This window comes from Octopus bimaculoides, chromosome 5 (assembly GCF_046866305.1).
Source record: "Octopus bimaculoides isolate indiv1 chromosome 5, ASM4686630v1, whole genome shotgun sequence".
NCBI lineage: Eukaryota > Metazoa > Mollusca > Cephalopoda > Octopoda > Octopodidae > Octopus > Octopus bimaculoides.
Genome location: NC_142932.1, coordinates 9,261,929 through 9,282,111, shown reverse-complemented (window position 1 = coordinate 9,282,111; position 20,183 = coordinate 9,261,929). Strand labels below are relative to the sequence as shown.

General features: G+C 35.0%; 1 protein-coding gene across 2 annotated transcripts in view; it reads left to right on the top strand.

The window, feature by feature from the left end:
* Positions 1–17,304, top strand: part of LOC106883672 (PRKCA-binding protein) — a 28,141-nt gene extending 10,837 nt beyond the window's left edge. For both annotated transcript variants that reach the window (XM_014934773.3, XM_014934772.3), the window contains exons 2-10: positions 3,068–3,308; positions 6,395–6,461; positions 8,374–8,463; positions 10,886–11,002; positions 11,703–11,836; positions 12,621–12,713; positions 14,568–14,668; positions 15,676–15,770; positions 16,794–17,304. In XM_014934773.3, the coding sequence (XP_014790259.1) occupies positions 3,068–3,308; positions 6,395–6,461; positions 8,374–8,463; positions 10,886–11,002; positions 11,703–11,836; positions 12,621–12,713; positions 14,568–14,668; positions 15,676–15,770; positions 16,794–17,059 (1,204 nt within the window). In that variant the 3' untranslated portion in view covers positions 17,060–17,304. The remainder of the gene's footprint in view (positions 1–3,067; positions 3,309–6,394; positions 6,462–8,373; positions 8,464–10,885; positions 11,003–11,702; positions 11,837–12,620; positions 12,714–14,567; positions 14,669–15,675; positions 15,771–16,793) is intronic.
* Positions 17,305–20,183: the final 2,879 nt, after the last annotated feature.

Below are 20,183 nucleotides of genomic sequence, written 5' to 3'. Positions count from 1 at the left end.
CAACTCAAAGAATTTGTACCTTACACTGTAACGATAAAAATAAAGGGCCATTTCAATCAACAATATTTTCCTTCCTCTTATTTATTTGATGAATTATTTATGTAATTCATCACAATTTTGCTGGCCCCTTGCTACATATCATTACAAATGTTTTGTCATTTACTTGTATATGATCACCAGTTTCCAATGATGTGAATGGTTATCCTACATGTTGGTCATAATGTTCCTTTATCAGACTTTGGCACTTAGCATGTCCATCCTGAACATCCAATAGATTTTTTGTATGTGGCAGAAGTAACCACCTTCACAAAGGTTTTCCTTTGTTACTGTTGTCTATTCCTGGTTGTAGTTAAGACAACAATGAAAGGTGTTCAAATTGTGATAACCATATCATTTGTATATTAGGACCTATATAGTTCAATAAAACCTTTATTTAAGACAGTAAAATATAATTTGTGAGTTTTGGCTGCTATTTTCTGCAGATTAAGTGACCATCTGATAGCTCCCTGTTGAACAAAACAGTTAATCAATCAACAACTCTTCTTCTGTCTTACATTTTCTATTTCATATCTTCAGAATAGGTGGCTGAACTTACAAACCACTTAATTTATTATTTCAGTGAAGGGGTTGCCTTTAAAGACTGGGTTTGGGCTTATTTACATAGGGAGGGTGATAGAATGGGAGATTTTTTTAACAACACATGTTCATAATGATATGCTAACACTATTATTAAATTTGTAAACTCCCAAGGCACTTTATAATGTGTCTGTCACATTCTCCCATTCTTGCCTTTGTGACAATAATAAAGAATTCATCATCATCATTATTATTCATTACACTCTGAGTTCAAATCCTGTGGGGGTCAGCTTTGCCTAAAATATAGTGCCAGTCAAGTACTAGAGTTGATAGTCTCAATAGACTTCTTCCCCTTAAAATTGCTGGCCTTGTGCCAAGGTTTGAAAGAATGATGATTGTTATTAACTACAGAGACTACACTCTCTGAGTGGTTGGCGTTAGAAAGGGCATCCAGCTGTAGAAACTCTGCCAAATTTAGATTGGAGCCTGGTGTTGCCATCCGGTTTCACCAGTCCTCAGTCAAATCGTCCAACCCATACTAGCATGGAAAGCGGACGTTAAACGATGATGATGATTAACATAGCAGAGCTGGCAGAATTGCTAGTATGCTGGGCGAAATGCTTAGTGGTATTTCATCTGAATTTATATTCTGAGATCCAGTTTCACTGAGGTCGATTTTGCCTTTCATCTTTTTGGGGTCAATGAAATAAGTACCAGTTGAGCACTAAAGTTGATGTAATTGACTAGCCCCTCCCCAAATATTTCAGACCTTGTACCTATATACATAGAAAGAATTACTATTATTATTAAGGTGGTAGATAGGCAGAATCATTAGAGCATCGTCGTAAAAAATATTTTTTGGTATTTGTTCCAGCTCTTTACATTCTGTGTTCAGATCCCTTCATGGTCAACTTTGCTCATGGTCAAATACTAGGATCAATAATATAAAGAACCAGCGAAATCCTGGGGTTGATGGTACTGACTAACCTCCTCCCTTCAAAAATTGCTGCCATGAGCATCAATTAGAAACCATTATTATTTGGGTGGTGAGTAGGCAGTCATTAGAGTGTCAGACAAAATCTCTAGTGGTATTTTGTTATGGTACTTTACATTCTGAGTTCATATCTCTCTGGGGCCATCTTAGCCTTTCATACCCCTTCAGTCAATAAAAAAAGAAAACCAGCCAAGTATTGGGGTTGATGATATCAGTCAACCTCTTCCCCTAACAATTACTGACCTTGTCCCCAATCTTTTATATGAACCCTCAGTGATTAATAAAGAAAAGATTATAATTATAAGTATAATTATTATTATTATTATTGAGTGTGAGAACAGTGCATACCATCAAAGTGACACTGGGGTACAAATATATGAAGCCAAAGAAGATCAGAAGCCATATGAGCCAGTGCCTGGTATTGCATTATTATTAATATTATTATCATTATCATTATTATTATTATTATTATTATTATTATTATTGAGGGAGAGAGCAGTGCATGCCATCAAAGTGACGCTGGGGTCCCATCATGACTAATCTGATAAGGGTACACCAGGCACATGCATCACAACCATATATATGTGACATGGTGATTTTATATCAAGATATAAAATGCATGAATTTGCAGGTGGGACCCAGTTAGAATCTTTCTCAGGTTGAGTAGCCCATCCTGCTCAAAAGATTCCTGAATAAAGTTTGTTTAAGGATGATGAACAAAACTACCCATGTTTCCAGAGGTGAATTATTCAAACCTCAAAGAATTCCTATCAACACACAGCTATGATGTGCCCCCACTACTTTTGCTTGTGGTTAGAGATGGACATATCATCAGCCACTAAGGAACATGCTCAACTGGTTGAGGTCAAGCAATTAACAAACAAATCTGTGGTATTGAGCAGAATATTTGTTGCAGCTCATCTTTTACACCAAGACAAAACAATGTACATGGTAATACTTCCAATCAGTTAAGATCAGAAGCCAGTGCCTGGTACTGCATCAGGGCATTTATTATTATTATTATTATTATTATTATTTTATGTTTGACTTTGTTTTGCATTTGTACAAGTTGGATCCAAGTCTCACTCAGAGACCTCAAGAGACAACAAGTTAGAAGTTCATGTAGGTGTTATGCCTAGGGTACCATATATTTGGATTTGTACAGTTTTGTTCAAGTGAATGTTTAAGAAACCATAAGAAAATTATGTGTTTGCTTTAAAATTTGAGATCACATAGACAGTATATTACGTAGGATATGGGCAGTTCCCATGAGCACTATCTTTTGGACTTCAGCCATTTTGGGGTTTCCTGGTATCTGAGCTAGGTAGTAATCAGCCCGTTTCGCTGTCATTCCCAGGGCACCTATGACAATAGGTATTGTTTTCATCTTCAGATTCCACATTTTTTATTATTATTATTATTATTGTTGTTGTTATTATTATTATTATCTAAATATAAATATATATATATATATAATGAATGCTATTTCTTTTTCAGGGGTATGACTGTGAGTTCTGGTTCTGTGACGCTCCAGAAAGATGCCCAAAATCTCATTGGAATTAGTATTGGTGGAGGTGCACCTCTGTGTCCTTGTCTCTATGTGGTCCAAGTGTTTGACAACACTCCTGCAGCAAAGGATGGCCAGTTAGCTTCGGGTGATGAAATTGTTGGCGTCAATGGACAGACTGTTAAAGGAAAAACCAAAGTTGAAGTCGCCAAAATGATTCAAGCCATCAAGGTAAATTCTAAGCTATTCAAAAGAAAGCACTTGTAGATATAAATAGTAGTAGTAGTAGTAGTAGTAGTAGTAGTAGTAGTAGTAGTAGTAGCAGCAGCAGCAGCAGCAGCAGCAGCAGTAGCAACAACAGCAGTTGTAGCAGCACTTGGTGTTGATAGTGGTGGAGGTGATGTTTAGTCTTAGGAGAGTCTTGATTGAGGTGACCTGCGACCAAAAGTATTGTAGGTACACTTAATTTGCTGTCTGCTCTATGGTGCCTTTACGTAAGGTCCAATCTATTGCAAGCATTCATGTAAAATCAATGATGTGAGAATAACTTTCTCCCTCCTTATCACCAATCTCAGAAGTCCTGAAAAGGATTATGGGTGTTGACTCCTCTCTCTTTGACTTATCATCATCATCATCATCATTTAATGTCAGTTTTTCTGTGCTAGGTGGGTTGGATGGCTTGATAGGAACTGTCGGAAGATTTCACCAAGCTCTGCTGTCTGCTTTGGCATGGTTTCTATGGCTAGATGCCCTTTCTAATGCCAACCATTTTATAGAGTGTACTGAGTGCTTTTTTCACCTAGTAACTTGCAACACAAGACCCTGCAACTGAAATGGGGAGTAGTATTGAAGGACAGGAAAAAGTGTCTTGTATTAGAGAGGACCTGTGACCAAAAGTATTGCAGGTACACTTAATTTGCTGTCTTCTCCATGGTGCCTTTACTATAACCCTGGGCTGACTGATTCCTTATGAGTTGCTTAGATAGATGGAAACTGTAAAAAGCCTATTGTATATGTATGTATATGTGTGTGCATACTTGTTCAGCTGTGAAGGATGACATTGCTGTCATCTGCTGGCTTTCCTCTTTTGACGATGTGTAGAATAAGATATCCCTTACTTAAGAAACAGGTCAGGATTAATGACAGAGTGGGCATCTGGCTGTAAAACAATGCTTCAACAATATATTTGCATAACCCATGTTTGCATAGGAAAGCAGATATAAGAATGAATGAATAGATGTATGTGTGTGTTTGAATGTTGATATTTAATGCTTGTCACCTCTTGAGGGAAACAGTAATGATTTCTTTCATAGGTCATTGATTTCATTAACCAGTAATTATTGTTCAAATTCTGCCAGAGGATAATTAAGCTTACTGTACCTCTTCCTCTAAATATGTGACATTGTGTCTGTGTTAGAAATTGTTATTGCAGTTGTTGTTATTTAACGTAAGAAGGAAGTTAGTATATGTCTTGTCTGTCTGTCTATCCTTACCCACTTTGACCGATCCCTACTTCCTTTAACTGTTTATCTTCTATTATCTGATCTCTACTCCTTTTATCTGATTCTAATTTCTTTGCCTGATCCCTAGTTCCTTTGCTTGCTCTCTACTTCCTCTACATGAACCGCTTTTTATTTACTCCCTAGTTTCCTTGACTGGTCCCTAATTTCTTGGACTGATTCCTACATATTTTGACTGATCTCTACTTCTTTTATCTGATTCTAATTTCTTTGCCTGATCTCTAGTTCCTTTGCTTGCTCTCTACTTCCTCTACATGAACCGCTTTTTATTTACTCCCTAGTTTCCTTGACTGGTCCCTAATTTCTTGGACTGATTCCTACATATTTTGACTGATCTCTACTTCTTTTATCTGATTCTAATTTCTTTGCCTGATCCCTACTTCCTTTGCTTGCTCTCTACTTCCTCTACATGAACCGCTTTTTTACTCCCTAGTTTCCTTGACTGGTCCCTAATTTCTTGGACTGATTCCTACATATTTTGACTGATCTCTACTTCTTTTATCTGATTCTAATTTCTTTGCCTGATCCCTACTTCCTTTGCTTGCTCTCTACTTCCTCTACATAAACCGCTTTTTAGTTACTCCCTAGTTTCCTTGACTGGTCCCTAATTCCTTGGACTGATTCCTACATATTTTGACTGATCTCTACTTCTTTTTTGACTCCCTACTTCTTTTGCCTGACATCTACTTTATCTAATCTCTTCTTATTTTGTCTGATCTTAATTTCTTTTCATTGGTCCCTCTTCATCTGTTTGCTATTTCCTTTGCCTGATTCCTTGTAATTTTCTCTGGTCCTTATTTTCTTTCTTTCACCTTTACTCTTTTTTCCTTACCCCTTTTGTCTGGTCCCTACTTCTGTGTCCAAATGATGTTCACCAACACTTTCATCTGAAGAGCTTTATGTATTGTTGCTTAACTCTAATTTCATGTCATTAACCTAATAACAAACAAAGTTCAATATAGAGAGGACTCCTTTGTATCTCTGACCCATGCTCAACAGCCAGGTAAAATGTAGAATTATTTACAAAATCAGTGCTAATATTTCTTTGTATCTAGGTAGAATATACTACCTAAATACATGAAAGTACACTTGCTGGGTCTGATGGGGCAGTGGCTTTGGTGTTCATAGGTGTAGTTGATATCATTAATGTTCCACTTGAACTGCCGCAAGTTGACAACTGCAGGAAAGACATGAGCAGAGAAGAGATTTCAGGGGCTGACATTCTGAGGAGACCCAGTTTAGACTGAAATACACATGTGTACTTGGAATTTAATGATTTGTTTTTTTCATGAAATAAACAAGTTTGCTATTAAATTTTAATAATGAATGTCATGAAACAGCTTAGCATGAAATAAATTATTGTCATAGAAATCAAACAAATGGACTAATCAAAAATTAACTGTGTTTGGTTTTGCTTATGTTACATTCCTGACATATAAACTCTATTCAGTCTCTTCCAAGTCTCCCTGATTGCAGTTGTAGCTTGTAAAGTGAAACCTGTGGTTTTATTTTCTCATTCCTGAATGCAAATTACAGTTGCATATGGTGGTTGTTGTATTGGGTTTCCTGCTACACCCAATGCCACCAAATTTCATGGGTATAACAAAAGTTTTCCATTAAGATTTGTGTTTAAATTAATGAGTATGGTTAATATTTATAATGAATTTGCCATTTTCAATGAGTGTGCAGTCCACACCTAGCACACTTGGAATATATGCACCTGGGAAATTATCTTAACCAATGTAAACAATCATATGTTCTACAATATAACTAGACTTGTTAAACATTTTTTTTTAGGGAGAAGTCACAGTTCATTTCAATAAACTTCATGCTGACCCAAAACAAGGGAAATCATTGGACATAGGTAAGTAAAGTGTTTTTATTTATAACTATTCACTGGAATTGTGGAAGCTTGCTGGGTTGTAGAGAAAGTAACGATGCTTTTTTTTACTGTTTCCTATATATTGAGGTCCAAATTTTGTTTAAACAGATGACAAACCTCAAAGAAGGTTAAATGCATCTGCAGTGATGACATTCATCTTGCTCCGATATATATATATATATTGTTTTTGATACATGTCCACAAAGAGATTTTTATCTCAGACAACTTCACAGCATCATTGACTTTCAATGGTGTGTATAATTTAGTATGATACGCAGATGACAATTTTAATCTAATACTGCTTTAATTCTGTATGCAAGGTCTTATTTATATATTCTATAATAGTAATGCGGTACTTTGATTGTGTGATTAAGGTACTTGACTACTGCCCAAATGGCCATAAGTTCAAATCTTTCTTTAGCCAGTGTGATGTACATGTGATTAAAGGACATAACCTGTTTGCTTCAATTGGTGTGGCTGATAAAAACCTTGTCTTCAACTTCACAAATGGTAGGAAATGGATTTGCTTATAGAAACAAATGCTCCAACGAAGCAAATAACTGTCCTATCCTTGTAAACCTGAAAAATTGTATGTAAAACAGAGAAAAAGTATTACTGAAATATTCAGATCTTTTCTTATGTGTTCTGGTAGATTAAAAGAATTTTAATAAGCGGAAAATTGAACTGGAGATTGAGGCTTTCCAGTACACAAAAGTTTAGTGACATGTACTTTAGTACTATGATTTTTTAATAGTGACAAATACTAACTAGTACCCACCACCTCAACAGAAAATTAGTGAAATAGTTGCCTCTTCTCTCTTTGTTACAGAGAAGACAAAGATTTTGCTTCCATATAAGTCTTTCTTGGTGTCAGACAAGTTTAAAACGTTTAAACATGTCTTGATTTTATGGAATATGGCAATTTGTCTGCTCCCTTTTCTTAGTGTTCACAGCCTCCTTCCCTGTGAGAAATGCTGCTTTGATATTCCTTGTTTTCTGATAAAATAGAATATATATGAGCAGAAGATCATTTCTTGGCATTTTAGATTCATTCATATGATATAATGAATGGAGGGCAAGTTTATTGATCTATTGTTGTGATATATTGTATCATGAAGTGGGGGAGATAATAGAGTCACTATAAACTGAAGGGTTAGTATTTTGTTTTGATCACCAGTGTTGTACTGAGATGAATTTTAAAGATATTTAACCTTCAATGTCTCAGTTTATCAAGTTGTAAGCAAGACTTAGTGTTTTTTACCTGGGACTATGTCAACCAATGTATCCTTTTTTTCTAAGATAACAGCCTGTCACTTGAAGAAGGTTTGATTAACCTGCCAGCAGATTAAGTGATAACATTGAAGGTTCCTTATTGGTAATTGTGTTGTTGAATAGCTTTAGGTCATCTCTGATCCAACAGATTAATGAAAGGGAATCCAACCAGGACCATTCCATCCTCCTCCTAGACATAGTGGTTGTTTTTTTTTTAAGAGAGTAGATGTGTTATGCGGAGCATTGGCTGCAATTTCTTGCAGATTGAGCAACCATATAAAGATTTCCTTATTAACATGTGAAACTATCCCAAAGTGCAGACTGTGTCCCTAAATAAACCATATTAACTCTTTCAGGCCTAGTCAATCATGTGACAAAATACCAGATGAAATTATATTGTTCTTATAGGTTATAAGACATTGTACTTTCAGAAATATCCAACCATGTCAGCACTGTAGAATACATTTAAAACCTTTAAAGAAGAAAATGCATGTTTTAATGATTTATACTTTTGAAATATTTTGGAACAAATTGATATTTTTTTTAATGAAGTGTTCTTCTGTCATGATTTTGTGTTCATGTCATATTATGTGGTTTTCTGCTTTTGTTTTATGTCTTCTAGTATTGAAAAAGGTCAAGCATCGTTTTGTGGAAAATATGAACTCCAACACAGCAGATGCTTTAGGGTTAAGTCGAGCCATCTTATGCAATGGTAAGTTCATCTTATTTGAAGTATTTTGTGTATGTTTGAATTTTATTGATGTGCATTTAAATAGGTGCAGGTGTAGTTATATGGTTAAGAAGTTTTCTCCCCAACTACATGGTTAAGTCCTACTGTGTGGCACCTTGGAATAGTGTCTTCTACTATAGTCCAGGGCCAACCGAAGTTTTGGAGTGGATTTGGTAAACAAAAACTCTAAGAAGCTGTGTGTGTTTGTGTGTGTGTGCATTTGTATCTCGGTGTCCTGACATTCTGGGTTAGTTGAGAATGTGTATCACTGTCATACAAGCAGTGTTACTCATTTCCAGTATTCTGTGGGTTGCCTGAAAACAGGTGAGGGCTAGTGACAGTATTTTAACACTTTGAAATGGTCATTGTTTTAACCAGGTCCATTTTGGATAATAAAACTGTTATGCTGTGTAGCTCCATCATTGTTTAAATGTTAAAGAACAGTTACTTTGATGAGACTAACCATATTTTCATCGTTTTAATCATTATTATAAGGTATTTTATGCACTCCCATTGAACACCTTTCTCTATTTTAGTCAAACTGTAAACAATTCATGTCTGTACATGTAACAGTTTTGTAAAACCTACAAAACAGTGGTTCCCTAAAATATTTTGTCTCAGAGACCTTATACAATTTTCCAAATTATTATTTTGTAAAATACATTTTTATTAAATTTTATTAAAAGACTTATTTCACAGAATACCAGAATGTTTTCATGAAACCTACTTCAAAGAAACAGTGCACTAGAAAACTGGTACCTCCACCTGTATTCAATGTCATTATCTAGGTTTATAGAAATGGTGATTCAGATCATAGAGTAGCAGACTAAATGCATTGTAGTTTTGAGTTCAAATCCTGCTGAGGTTGAATTTGATTTTCATCCTTCATGGATGACAAAATCAGTACTTGATTTGGTCAGGTGAAGTCTTTTCAATCACAAAAAATTGGTCTTGTACCTAAGAAAGAAATTTATGTCCATTATCATCTTTCAATAATAGTCTTTTGCACATTTTACGATCTGTTATTATTGCATACAACATAATGAGCTAACAAAGGAGACCTTATGTAGTTGTTTGACCTGCTAGTAATAACAGCCAAATCTACTTCAATTCACACCTTAAAAAAAAGGACACATTGATTGTAGTTGTAGGTACACTGAAAAAATGGAATAGTCGAAACACCTTTGATCATAAGTCTGTTGGACTAGGGCTAGCTTGGGCTAAGCAATAACTAACATGTTTCACACATTTTTAAAACATTACAATTTGGGAGGGAAAATTTTCTCTATGAAATATAAAGAGTACTTTTGTAATATATTTATGTTATATCTAGTTGGTGGCAAATTGGCAGAATTTTGATAGCATTGCATTGATTGCCTCATGGTATTTGTTCTGACTGTCTACATTCTGAGATCAAATCCCTCTGGATCAACTTTGCTTTTCATCCTTTTGAGGTTGATAAAAAAAATACCAGTTCAGAGCAGTATTAATATTTGGTGAAACTGTAAATCAGGATGTCAAATTAAATGTTTTGTGGAATTTGTTCTGGTTCTCTGTGTTCTGAGTCAAATTTCATCTAGGTGCCTAAAAAGTGCCCTTACCAACCTATAGAGTTAATATAGTAAGTAAGGCAAATTTTTAAAATAAAGGCCAACACCAAATAGATAATACTGGATAGAGTTGAGGGAGAAGTGAATGAAATATCTAGTAACTGGAAAATACAATACAACTAATCTGAGCAACTACACCATCTAAGAATGTTGGTTTTTTTATTGTCTATGAAGTAATAGAAAGTCTGCAACAGGACTGACCTGTGGATTGCTAGAATCAATGACCAGAATGCTTTGTGGTATTTAGTTATAGTCCTTTACATTCTGAATTATAGTTATTAAGTTATAGTCCTTTACATACCTTAGTCAACTTTGCCTGTCACACTCTAGAGTTGATAAAATAAAGTACCAGTCAAGTACTGAGGTTGATCTAATTGACTAACTCCTTTTCTCCAAATATTTGGCCTTATGTCTGTATTATAAATTATCTCTGAAGTAATAGATAGTCTCCATGGAACTAACCTAAATTGACATTCTATTTAAGAATATTTATTTATTATCTACGTAAAAGCACCCACTACACTCTCTGAGTGGTTTATGTTAGGAAGGGCATCCAGCTGTAGAAACTCTGCCAAATTGGATTCGAGCCTGGTGTTGCCATCCGGTTTCACCAGTCCTCAGTCAAATCGTCCAACCCATGCTAGCATGGAAAGCAGATGTTAAACGATGATGATGATGATGATGATGAATAGATATAATAAAGGAATGCCCATCAGGAAAAGCCTTAAAGTCTGAATATGTGTAATTTGTGTCATCTTTTTACATTTTCTGATAAAATTTATTTTGTTTTGCAGATGGGCTTGTTAAGAAACTGGAAGAACTAGAAAAAACTGCTGAGATGTACTGTGGCTTGATTGAACATGCTAAAAGGCTATTGAAAGCAACATTTGAACTATCTCAGTCATATAAAAGTAAGTTTGCATCTAAAAACAAACCTCCTCATAAATTAACATACACAAATAATTTTGGTAATTAATTATATTTGTACTATTGATAGGCATGAAGCAGAGAAATAAAATAATTTGCCATTTAAGAATACAATTAAAGTATATTGATGTAGAATTATAGATCAGTAAAACTGATAAATTGGATCAACAATGAAGAGGCAGGGGAAAATAACCTTCATTTATTCTTTTCTTACTTTCTTTTTCTCTACTCCTTCACCCTGTCTCACATGCACACATACAGTCTGATGCTTGATAATATAGTGATAAGTATTCCTGCCTATCATAAAGAAGACAGAGTTGTGCCTACAACCTTCTCAGGCTTTCCAAGACCAGTGAGATTGACATTGTTGATATTCTTCATGAGTAAGTGCAAGTTGACAGTATAGGGATGGAATTCCCTTCTGGTGAGAAAGGTCTGGAGTGAGTGATTAGTGGAACAGAGACAAGGGAATCAGGTGAGCTTGAGTGAAGATGGTATGAGATCAGCCAACTGTGAAGAGTTGTAGCAAGAGAGGAAGAGTGAGGGGACAGTATAGCCATGGGCTGGAAGTTGGAGTGTGTGAATGGACATGGGTATGCTCAAAGAAGGGCGACCTGGGGCTAAATAACAATAACAACTAAACTTGTTTTGGATATTTTAAATATTTCAATTATCTTGTTTTAGCCTTTGGAGATGTCTTTGTTGGCATTGGAGTGAGGGAGCCTCAGCCCAGAGCCAGTGAGGCATTTTCAAAATTTGGTGAAGCTCACCGTGACATGGAGAAGTTTGCAATAAAAATGATACGAACAGTCAAACCTGTAAGTGGCAGTGATTTATTTTTTAAAGATTTCATCTTTTTTATTATTTTACATCAACTGTTTTAGAATTGACATGTTTCATGTATTGTTAGAATGAGTATTTTTAGCTTTCTCTAATATATCTTGACCTGTTGATCATTGACTTACAGCTGAAGAATTTGTCTTCATGAAATTAAAACAAGCTAGCTTGGCAGAGCCTATCTTATATGTAATTAATCCCAGCTAATTCATTAATTTTTGTGATACCACTCATAAGAGCAGTGAATTGGTTCTATCTTGTGACACCTCCTTACAAGTAAATGGACTATGCTATTTAGAATCAAGTGTCATGGTTATGAATATGATACAGGAACCTTGTGCATAATCCAAACTATTAACCTTATTCAATATTAAGTACTTAATTATAAAATGGAACCAATCTGGTCCACAACTAATCTGCATTCAATATGTGCTTCATTATCTTCTTTAGTTATTTTCTTGACTAGTAAAGGGTCATGCTGTAATGATTCAACTGTTGACTTTAACTTACTTGCTCAGTCTTAAAACATGGTAGTTAGATAGCGATTTATATTAAACCAACATTAAATGTTGATTAAAGAATTTTTATGTAATTATTGTGACTTGTAGTAGCTGTAGTTTTATTCATTAGCCGTTTTCTGTCGTAGCCTTTTCTTGTAACATTATAAAAATGTTTGAAAATGCTATGTACTATTGATACTTTGTTGTTCATCATATTTATATATCTTCTTGATACATATAATATCTATTAATTATTGTTTTATAGATGATTTGTGACTTACACACCTTTCTCAACAAGGCAGTACCAGATACTCGTCTTACAATCAAGAAGTATCTAGACTCTAAATTTGAATATTTGGTAAGTCTCTGGAGTTTAATCTACTCATTTATAGTTATATCTACTGAATATTTGGTAAGTCTCTGGAGTTTAATCTACTCATTTATAGTTATATCTACTGAATATTTGGTAAGTCTCTGGAGTTTAATCTACTCATTTATAGTTATATCTACTGAATATTTGGTAAGTCTCTTGTTTATTTTCTAAATTAAAGTAATTCTATGTTTGAGTACAATTAGATCTGATATGTGGATTTACATCACAGATGTTTTACACATGCTGTATGTGCATTTTTTTACAGTTATATCATGTTTTTGTTTCTGGAAAATCTCATTAAATCAATGACTAAGTTAATCAAACATAGATTAGGTGTTTATTACCCCATGCAGGTTTATGTAGTCAATAAAAGATAACTGCATTTTTTTTTTTTTTGTTTTCGGCATTCAAATTTGCAACAACTTACTGACAGAGTCTTTAAAAACCCATAAAAAACTGGTTTACCCTGAAGACCAAAATAGTCATTAAATATAAGTTACATAGCTGTGAATTTGTAAAAGAAAAGATCAATTATTTTTCTCAGTAAATTCATATGTACTTGTAATTCCCCTATGATACCAAAAGGGTTTCCCATGCCTGATCTACAGTGTTTCACTTTACATCATGAATGCCTTTCAGAAGAGTATCAGAACAGCCAAGATGCAGTACGGACAGTATAATTCAGACTGTTTAATATCAAGTCCGCAACTCAGCATTATGCATATCTGTATTGTTGATGAATAAAGGAGATTATATCACTTGTACAAGGATGAACAAAGGAGATTAGATCATGTAAGTAGGTATTTGCATGCGAATACCTACCTACAGGACTTAACAGAAATATGGCTTATAACTTCATCATCATCATCATCATCATCGTTTAACGTCCGCTTTCCATGCTAGCATGGGTTGGACGATTTGACTGAGGACTGGTGAAACCGGATGGCAACACCAGGCTCCAGTCTGATTTGGCAGAGTTTCTACAGCTGGATGCCCTTCCTAACGCCAACCACTCAGAGAGTGTAGTGGGTGCTTTTACGTGTCACCCGCACGAAAACGGCCACGCTCGAAATGGTGTCTTTTATGTGCCACCCGCACAAGCCAGTCCAGGGGCACTGGCAACGATCTCGCTCGAAAATCCTACAGGAGCCAGTCAGGCGGTACTGGCAACGGCCACGCTCAAAATGGTGCATCTCATGTGCCACCCGCACAAGAACCAGTCCAGGGGCACTGGCAACGATCTTACTTGGCTTGCCGGGTCTTCTCACGCACAGCCCATTTCCAAAGGTCTCGGTCCGTAGTCATCGCCTCGGTCAGTTATTAATGTTCTTATAGAGATTGATGATGTTTATATTCTTTAAATCATTGGAGTTGCAGCATTTGTCCCAACACTGGTAAAAACTAATGTTAATGTATGTGTCTGTGGCAGCTTCATAACCTTTTCAATCATAGAAGTGCCATTTCATGGAGGACAAATAAACTTACAAGAGTGGCCGATCCTTCTCTAATAGACACAATGCTTTGTCAGTAATAGTATATTCCTGGGATAATTGTTTAGTACCCTGTTAATGTAACCATTAGCTCCGTATCCTGAAGACATAGTCATTAACATAATACCCTATTGATGAAACAATTAGCACAGTACCCTATTGATGTAACCATTAACACAATACTCTTTTAATGTAGCCATTAGCACTCTGGTATTAGAAGTAGGTGAAGTTAAGTACCTCAACTGGAAATTAAAGCTTTATTGTAGACTTGACTTTCAGAGAGTTTATTAACACTGTATTGTACTTCCACCTTAGCAAAATGACTGGTTAACATGTATTTTTTATGTAGTCATACTGTCTTAAGCTGAAAGAAATGGATGATGAAGAATACAGTTACGCTGCTCTTCAAGAACCACTTTACCGAGTTGAAACTGGCAATTATGAATATAGGTAAGATTTCAGTTTATTTTTATCTTGCTATTTTACATTCTTCCATCTTATTTAAGACAGTGGATAGAAGAATTATTAGAACATTGTATGAAATATCTTGCAATAATTAGATGCAAACTTTCTCCTGAGATAACTACTAAAATCCAGAACATTTGGTAGCTCAAGCTGGTTGTAGGCCTGTGCACCACCGTGAATTATGGGAAGAAAACTCCAGAATTTACCAACTCACTCCACGACACTAACCTTAAGAAGTTTTGGGTAAATGTCACTATATTGTTATGGTCAACAATGATCTGCGTTGGCTGAGCCATATTTCTAAAATTGGCAAAAAGACTGAACGTATCCTAGCATTACTCAGTAACACCTTTGTCAGCTACTCACCAGCTATCTATTTAAAGCTATATATGGTTATGGTATGTCCACATTTTGAGTTTGCATCTCCAGTCTGGAACCCCTATCTTGTCCAGAATATCAGTCTACTACAAGCTGACCAGAGACGTGCAACTCGACTAATACTCTCTTTTAGTCACTCACCATATCTTGAATGTACTGCCTCTGGGCATCAACATGCTAAAGTTTCAATGTCTAGCAGCTACCTGGAAGGATCTCTCAAGATTATCCACCATCTTTCTAACAATAACTTTGGCCCCTTTTTCAATTCAATCACTCATGGACGTGTTTATAAAATAAAAAACAGTGCAGTACCCATGACTTTCAGCAACGTTGTTTCATGCTGTATTTCTTTACTTGGCTTATGTAGCTGCTTTCTGTTCCCACTTTTAACTTTTTCTGATGAATTGTAGTGCACTTGAGCACTATGTACAATAAGTTTATTATCACATTTTACCACTGACAGCAATGCAACCTTGTAGAACCTCTACTGTTGGTAATTGACTTAATCCCTTACCCCAAATTTCAGGCTTTGTGTTTCTAGTAGAAGAATTATTTTTATTATTATTATTATTATTATTATTATTATTATTTCTCCTTTAACTCAATATCATTAGATTGATCCTGAGATGTCGCCAAGATGCTAGGACACGTTTTGCTAAAATGCGCTCAGATGTTTTGGTCAAGATAGAATTATTGGATCAGAAACATGGTATGTGATTTAAAAGAAATTTTTTTTTCCAAATTTATTCTTCTACTCCTGAATTGTTTCATAAAAAATCAAATACAGTAAGATGAAATTAAATAACCTGAATGGATGATTCAGCTTTTATTTCTAGCTGATATTCTTCAGCAACAGATATTCCCCAATTTACAAGACACAATCTAACCAGTTTAGGTTGCAAACATTCAGGGATGATTATAAGTGTATGTTGTTCCTGTCAATATAGCCACTTGTTATTGTAGGTGGATCCTCTATTTGACACCTGCAAGTGTTTCACAAATGTGTGTGTATATATTTATGTGGGCATAGCTGTGTGATAAGAAGTTTGCTTCCCAACCACATGGTTCTGGGTTCAGTCCTGGCACCTTGAGTAAGTGTCTTCTACTATAGCCTCTGGCCAACCAAAGCCTTGTGAGTGGATAAGGTAGATGGAAACTGAAAGAAGTCCATCGTGTGTGTGTGTATATATATATATATATATATATATATATATATATATATATATATATATATATACATATATATATAGTAGAATAAGAAATAGAAAATCCTTGGTACAGTATTATATATTTGAAAAAATGAATAGAAATGGCTTTTCTGATCATTTTCTCACTTTAATAATTAGGTGTTTAAACTTATAACCATCTAAATATTAAAGTGGAAAAATTTTCAGAAAAGCCATTTCTATTCATTTAAAAAATATATATATATGTGTGTGTGCGTGTGTGTGTTTGTTACCCACCTTTTGCTTGACAAATGGTGTTGGTTTGTGTTTACATCCCTGTAACTTAGTGGCTCAGCAAAAGAAACTTATAGAATAGGTACCGGGCTTAAAAAACAATAAGTATTGGGGTTGATTTGTTCAACTAAAGTACTTCAAGGCCGTGTCTCAGCATGGCTGTAATCTAATGACTGAAACAAATAAAAAAATAAAAGATACATACACACACACATGTGCGCACAAATACTAATGTATCCATAAACCAAATGTTTTTGTTTTTTATCTAATAGTGCAAGACATTGTATTTCAACTGCAGCGATTTGTATCAGCCATGTCTAAATATCACAGTGACTGCCATTCAGTAATGAAAGAAGCTGTAGTTTTCCCAATTGAAGTTGATTTATCTCGCAGCACTCTGACATATGACCATTCCAATGACTTTAACGATGATGATGGAGATGAAATTGAAGAAGGTGAAGAAGCAATGGCAGATAGATTGAACACTGAGCCTGTTGACAACAATACTGGCCTAATTGACCTCATGACTGCTGACTAATCAGCAAATTTTTCCCTGTATCTTTTAAAAAATTTTAATATATTATGAAGGCCTAATTTTTAGTTGTTATTGTTGTACATATTTATACAACAAAACAGAAGTTAACTCAGTATGAATTAAATATTTAAGTATTTGTATAGTTTGTGTCCAAAATGACACTAAGATTTTGTGATATTATTTCTTTGTTGAGACACTACAAATTTATATGAATCATTAAAGAAAAAATAAATGTTTGAAAAAATTTATTTAAAAGTTGTCCAGTTATTTATTTCTCAATGCCTGTCAAATAGTATTAAAGATCTAATTTTTTTCTTGAGAAAAGGATCAAATTTAAATTAAACCTTTTTCTTTTGAGGGTCAAATCTTTTGTTGAAAAATTTCTTACAGTTGTCCTAATTGTATTTTTGGTGGAAAATTACCTGTTTTCTGCTTATCCCCATTCAATCTAGATATCCACTGTGCTTACAATTATTCTATGTAGAGTTATTATGAGTACATATGTCTGCATACTGAAAAGGAATTAAGCTGGTGATGTATTTCTATCCAAATAACAACTGAACTAGGGATAAGATTAAAGGCAGTGAATTGGCAGAATCATAAGTTTAGGACAAAATGGCTTGCAATGTTTGTTCTGGGTGGGGTGGGTAGGTCAATAGAATAAAGTATCCACCCAAATGAATTGAGAAATTGTAAGAGCTTTGAACTAGATGCCTTGGGCTAATTGTTTGAACACTTAGTGTTCTGAGTTCTTCAGTGGCAGTCTTAATCCATTACCAGTTTAGCACCACTTCCTGATCTTAGAGCAACTATAACAGAATTCACATTATTGCAAGTATTCAAACCAGATGTTTAGTTTGAAGATAACTTTCTGCTTTTCTTCCATCGCTTTCAAAGGTTCTGAAAAAAAAGTAGTAGATTTGACTAAACAGTAAAAACAGGCAACCTCAAAAATCTGATGATAATGTGATACAGCAGATTTCAAGTATAATTTGAATTGTAAAAGAGATAAGTGGACACATTTTAACTTCATCACTTGTCTGACGTTTTATTCCTCATGGAGGATATGAATAACACAAGCCATCAAAATAACCATCAACCTTGGCATTTATGTACATCTAGTGGGCCCCGCCTTCTATCAAACACCTAACTGCCTTTTTCTGTTCTCTCTAATACTTCTTGGGTTACATCTCAATTTCTTCCCCTCTTTTTCTAGTCACGTCTCCTCCTTTACTTACCTTCTGTATTGTGTGTAACCACCTTGCTTCTTTGGATATGGACTTGTGAGAGCATCAAATAAAATGCTTTGCAATATTTGTTCTATATTGTCATCTCCCTTGTGAACTCAGCATCCTAAGATCAGCTTTCACTTCTGCACATAACTTCCTTGGTCTTCCTCTTTTATTGTTTCTGTTCACATAGATCTCCAGGCATTTCTTTACCAATCTGTCCTCTCACACACACACACACATGTGCATATGAATGCAGTTGTCTCTCTTGAACACTACATCTGATTCTTCTTATATCTGGTTTTTGTCTGAGCTGGTCTGTGCCCTGTTGTTCATGCTCTTTAACACCAGATTTCCAACAGCATGCTTGCTTCATATATTTTCAGCCATCACACATCCTTTGTGTTGAGTGCCCATGTCTCATTATCATACAACATTGCAGTTCAGAGCCAAGCATTGTACAATCTATTCTTCATTTAAAGAGAGGACTCCTTCCAGAGATGAGGAAATAATCAGCTGATGGCAATTGAGACAAACTCCAAATGAGAAGAGAAGATAATCTCAAGAATTAAGTATGATCTAACATTAACATATCATTTACGAAAAGACAGTCTGATTTCTGGAGACAAAAAGGCAGCATGAGCACTAATTGTCCTACCTTATCTTCTGCAAACAGGACACAGACAGATACACAAAAAGAGTAGGGTGAAACAAACAAAGAGTAAAAGGAAACAAAAATGAGCTAAGAGAAAAAAACGTAGTTGGGCCAGTGACATGTACTTGAACAACAAAGACAAGTATATTAAATTAAGGTAATCTTGATTCTTATCTTCCCTTCACATTTGGAGTGAGTTCTAAATGCCACTAAGCATGAAGGTGGTTAATGTGTTCAGCTCATAATGATAAAGTTGTTAGTTCAATTCCTGAACCAGGCACTTCATTTCACATTGATCCAGTCAACTCAGTATCACCCACTGCTGGTGCACCCCCTCTCCTGCCAAATGCCATATCCTTCATGTTCTGTTGGGTTAAGGGGGTGAATGTAAACAGATATGCTGGAAGGTGTTTGTGTTTGCTTGCAACTGTATAGTCACCTAAAACAAATTAGTGATAACATGGTACATATGGTCAAGCCATACCTACCCAAGAGTGATGGCTGGCTATATTGTAATAATGATTCAAGAATAAAAGAATTCTTTCCTTTATACTGAAGCACCACCGTTCTTGAAACTATCACAAGATTTAAAAAATAAATCTATGTTTATATTATCAACACTATTTTTATTGCTATATACAATAAATAATTAAAAATGATATATTATTTATAGATACAACTGTTAAAAGATAATTCCGTCATGGTCGACTTTGCCTTTCACCCTTTGGGGGTTGATAAAGTACCAGTTTTTCCCTGAGATCGATATAATCGACTTACCCCGTCCCCCCAAATTGTCGGCCTTGAGCCAAAATTTGAAATCAATACGTAAATGTATTAAGGGCTCAGTTACTTACTGTTCCTTATTTTATATTGTTATTTTTTTAGATACGGAGTATAGGGATATTTGAGGATTCTTCAATATCAGTATATTACTCTCTTCAAAATAGTTAAAAGGTTTTTTTTTATTTAGGATGGAAGACATTCCAACCATAACCATCCCATCTTTTTATCTCTTTTCTTCAATACAGTGTGTTTATAATAATACTTAAATTTTTTAAAGTCGTAGAATGTGATCAGAGATTTCATTGTTATTTCTAGCAGGCGAGCCTCTAAGTTGATGCCGAGTGACATAAGGGACATAACTCTATGTTACATCATTGTTGCTTGTAAAAACAAAATAAACAATCTTTTTTAAACAAGTTTCTTTCATTTACTTTCTTCGTTTCATCTAAATTTATTTAAG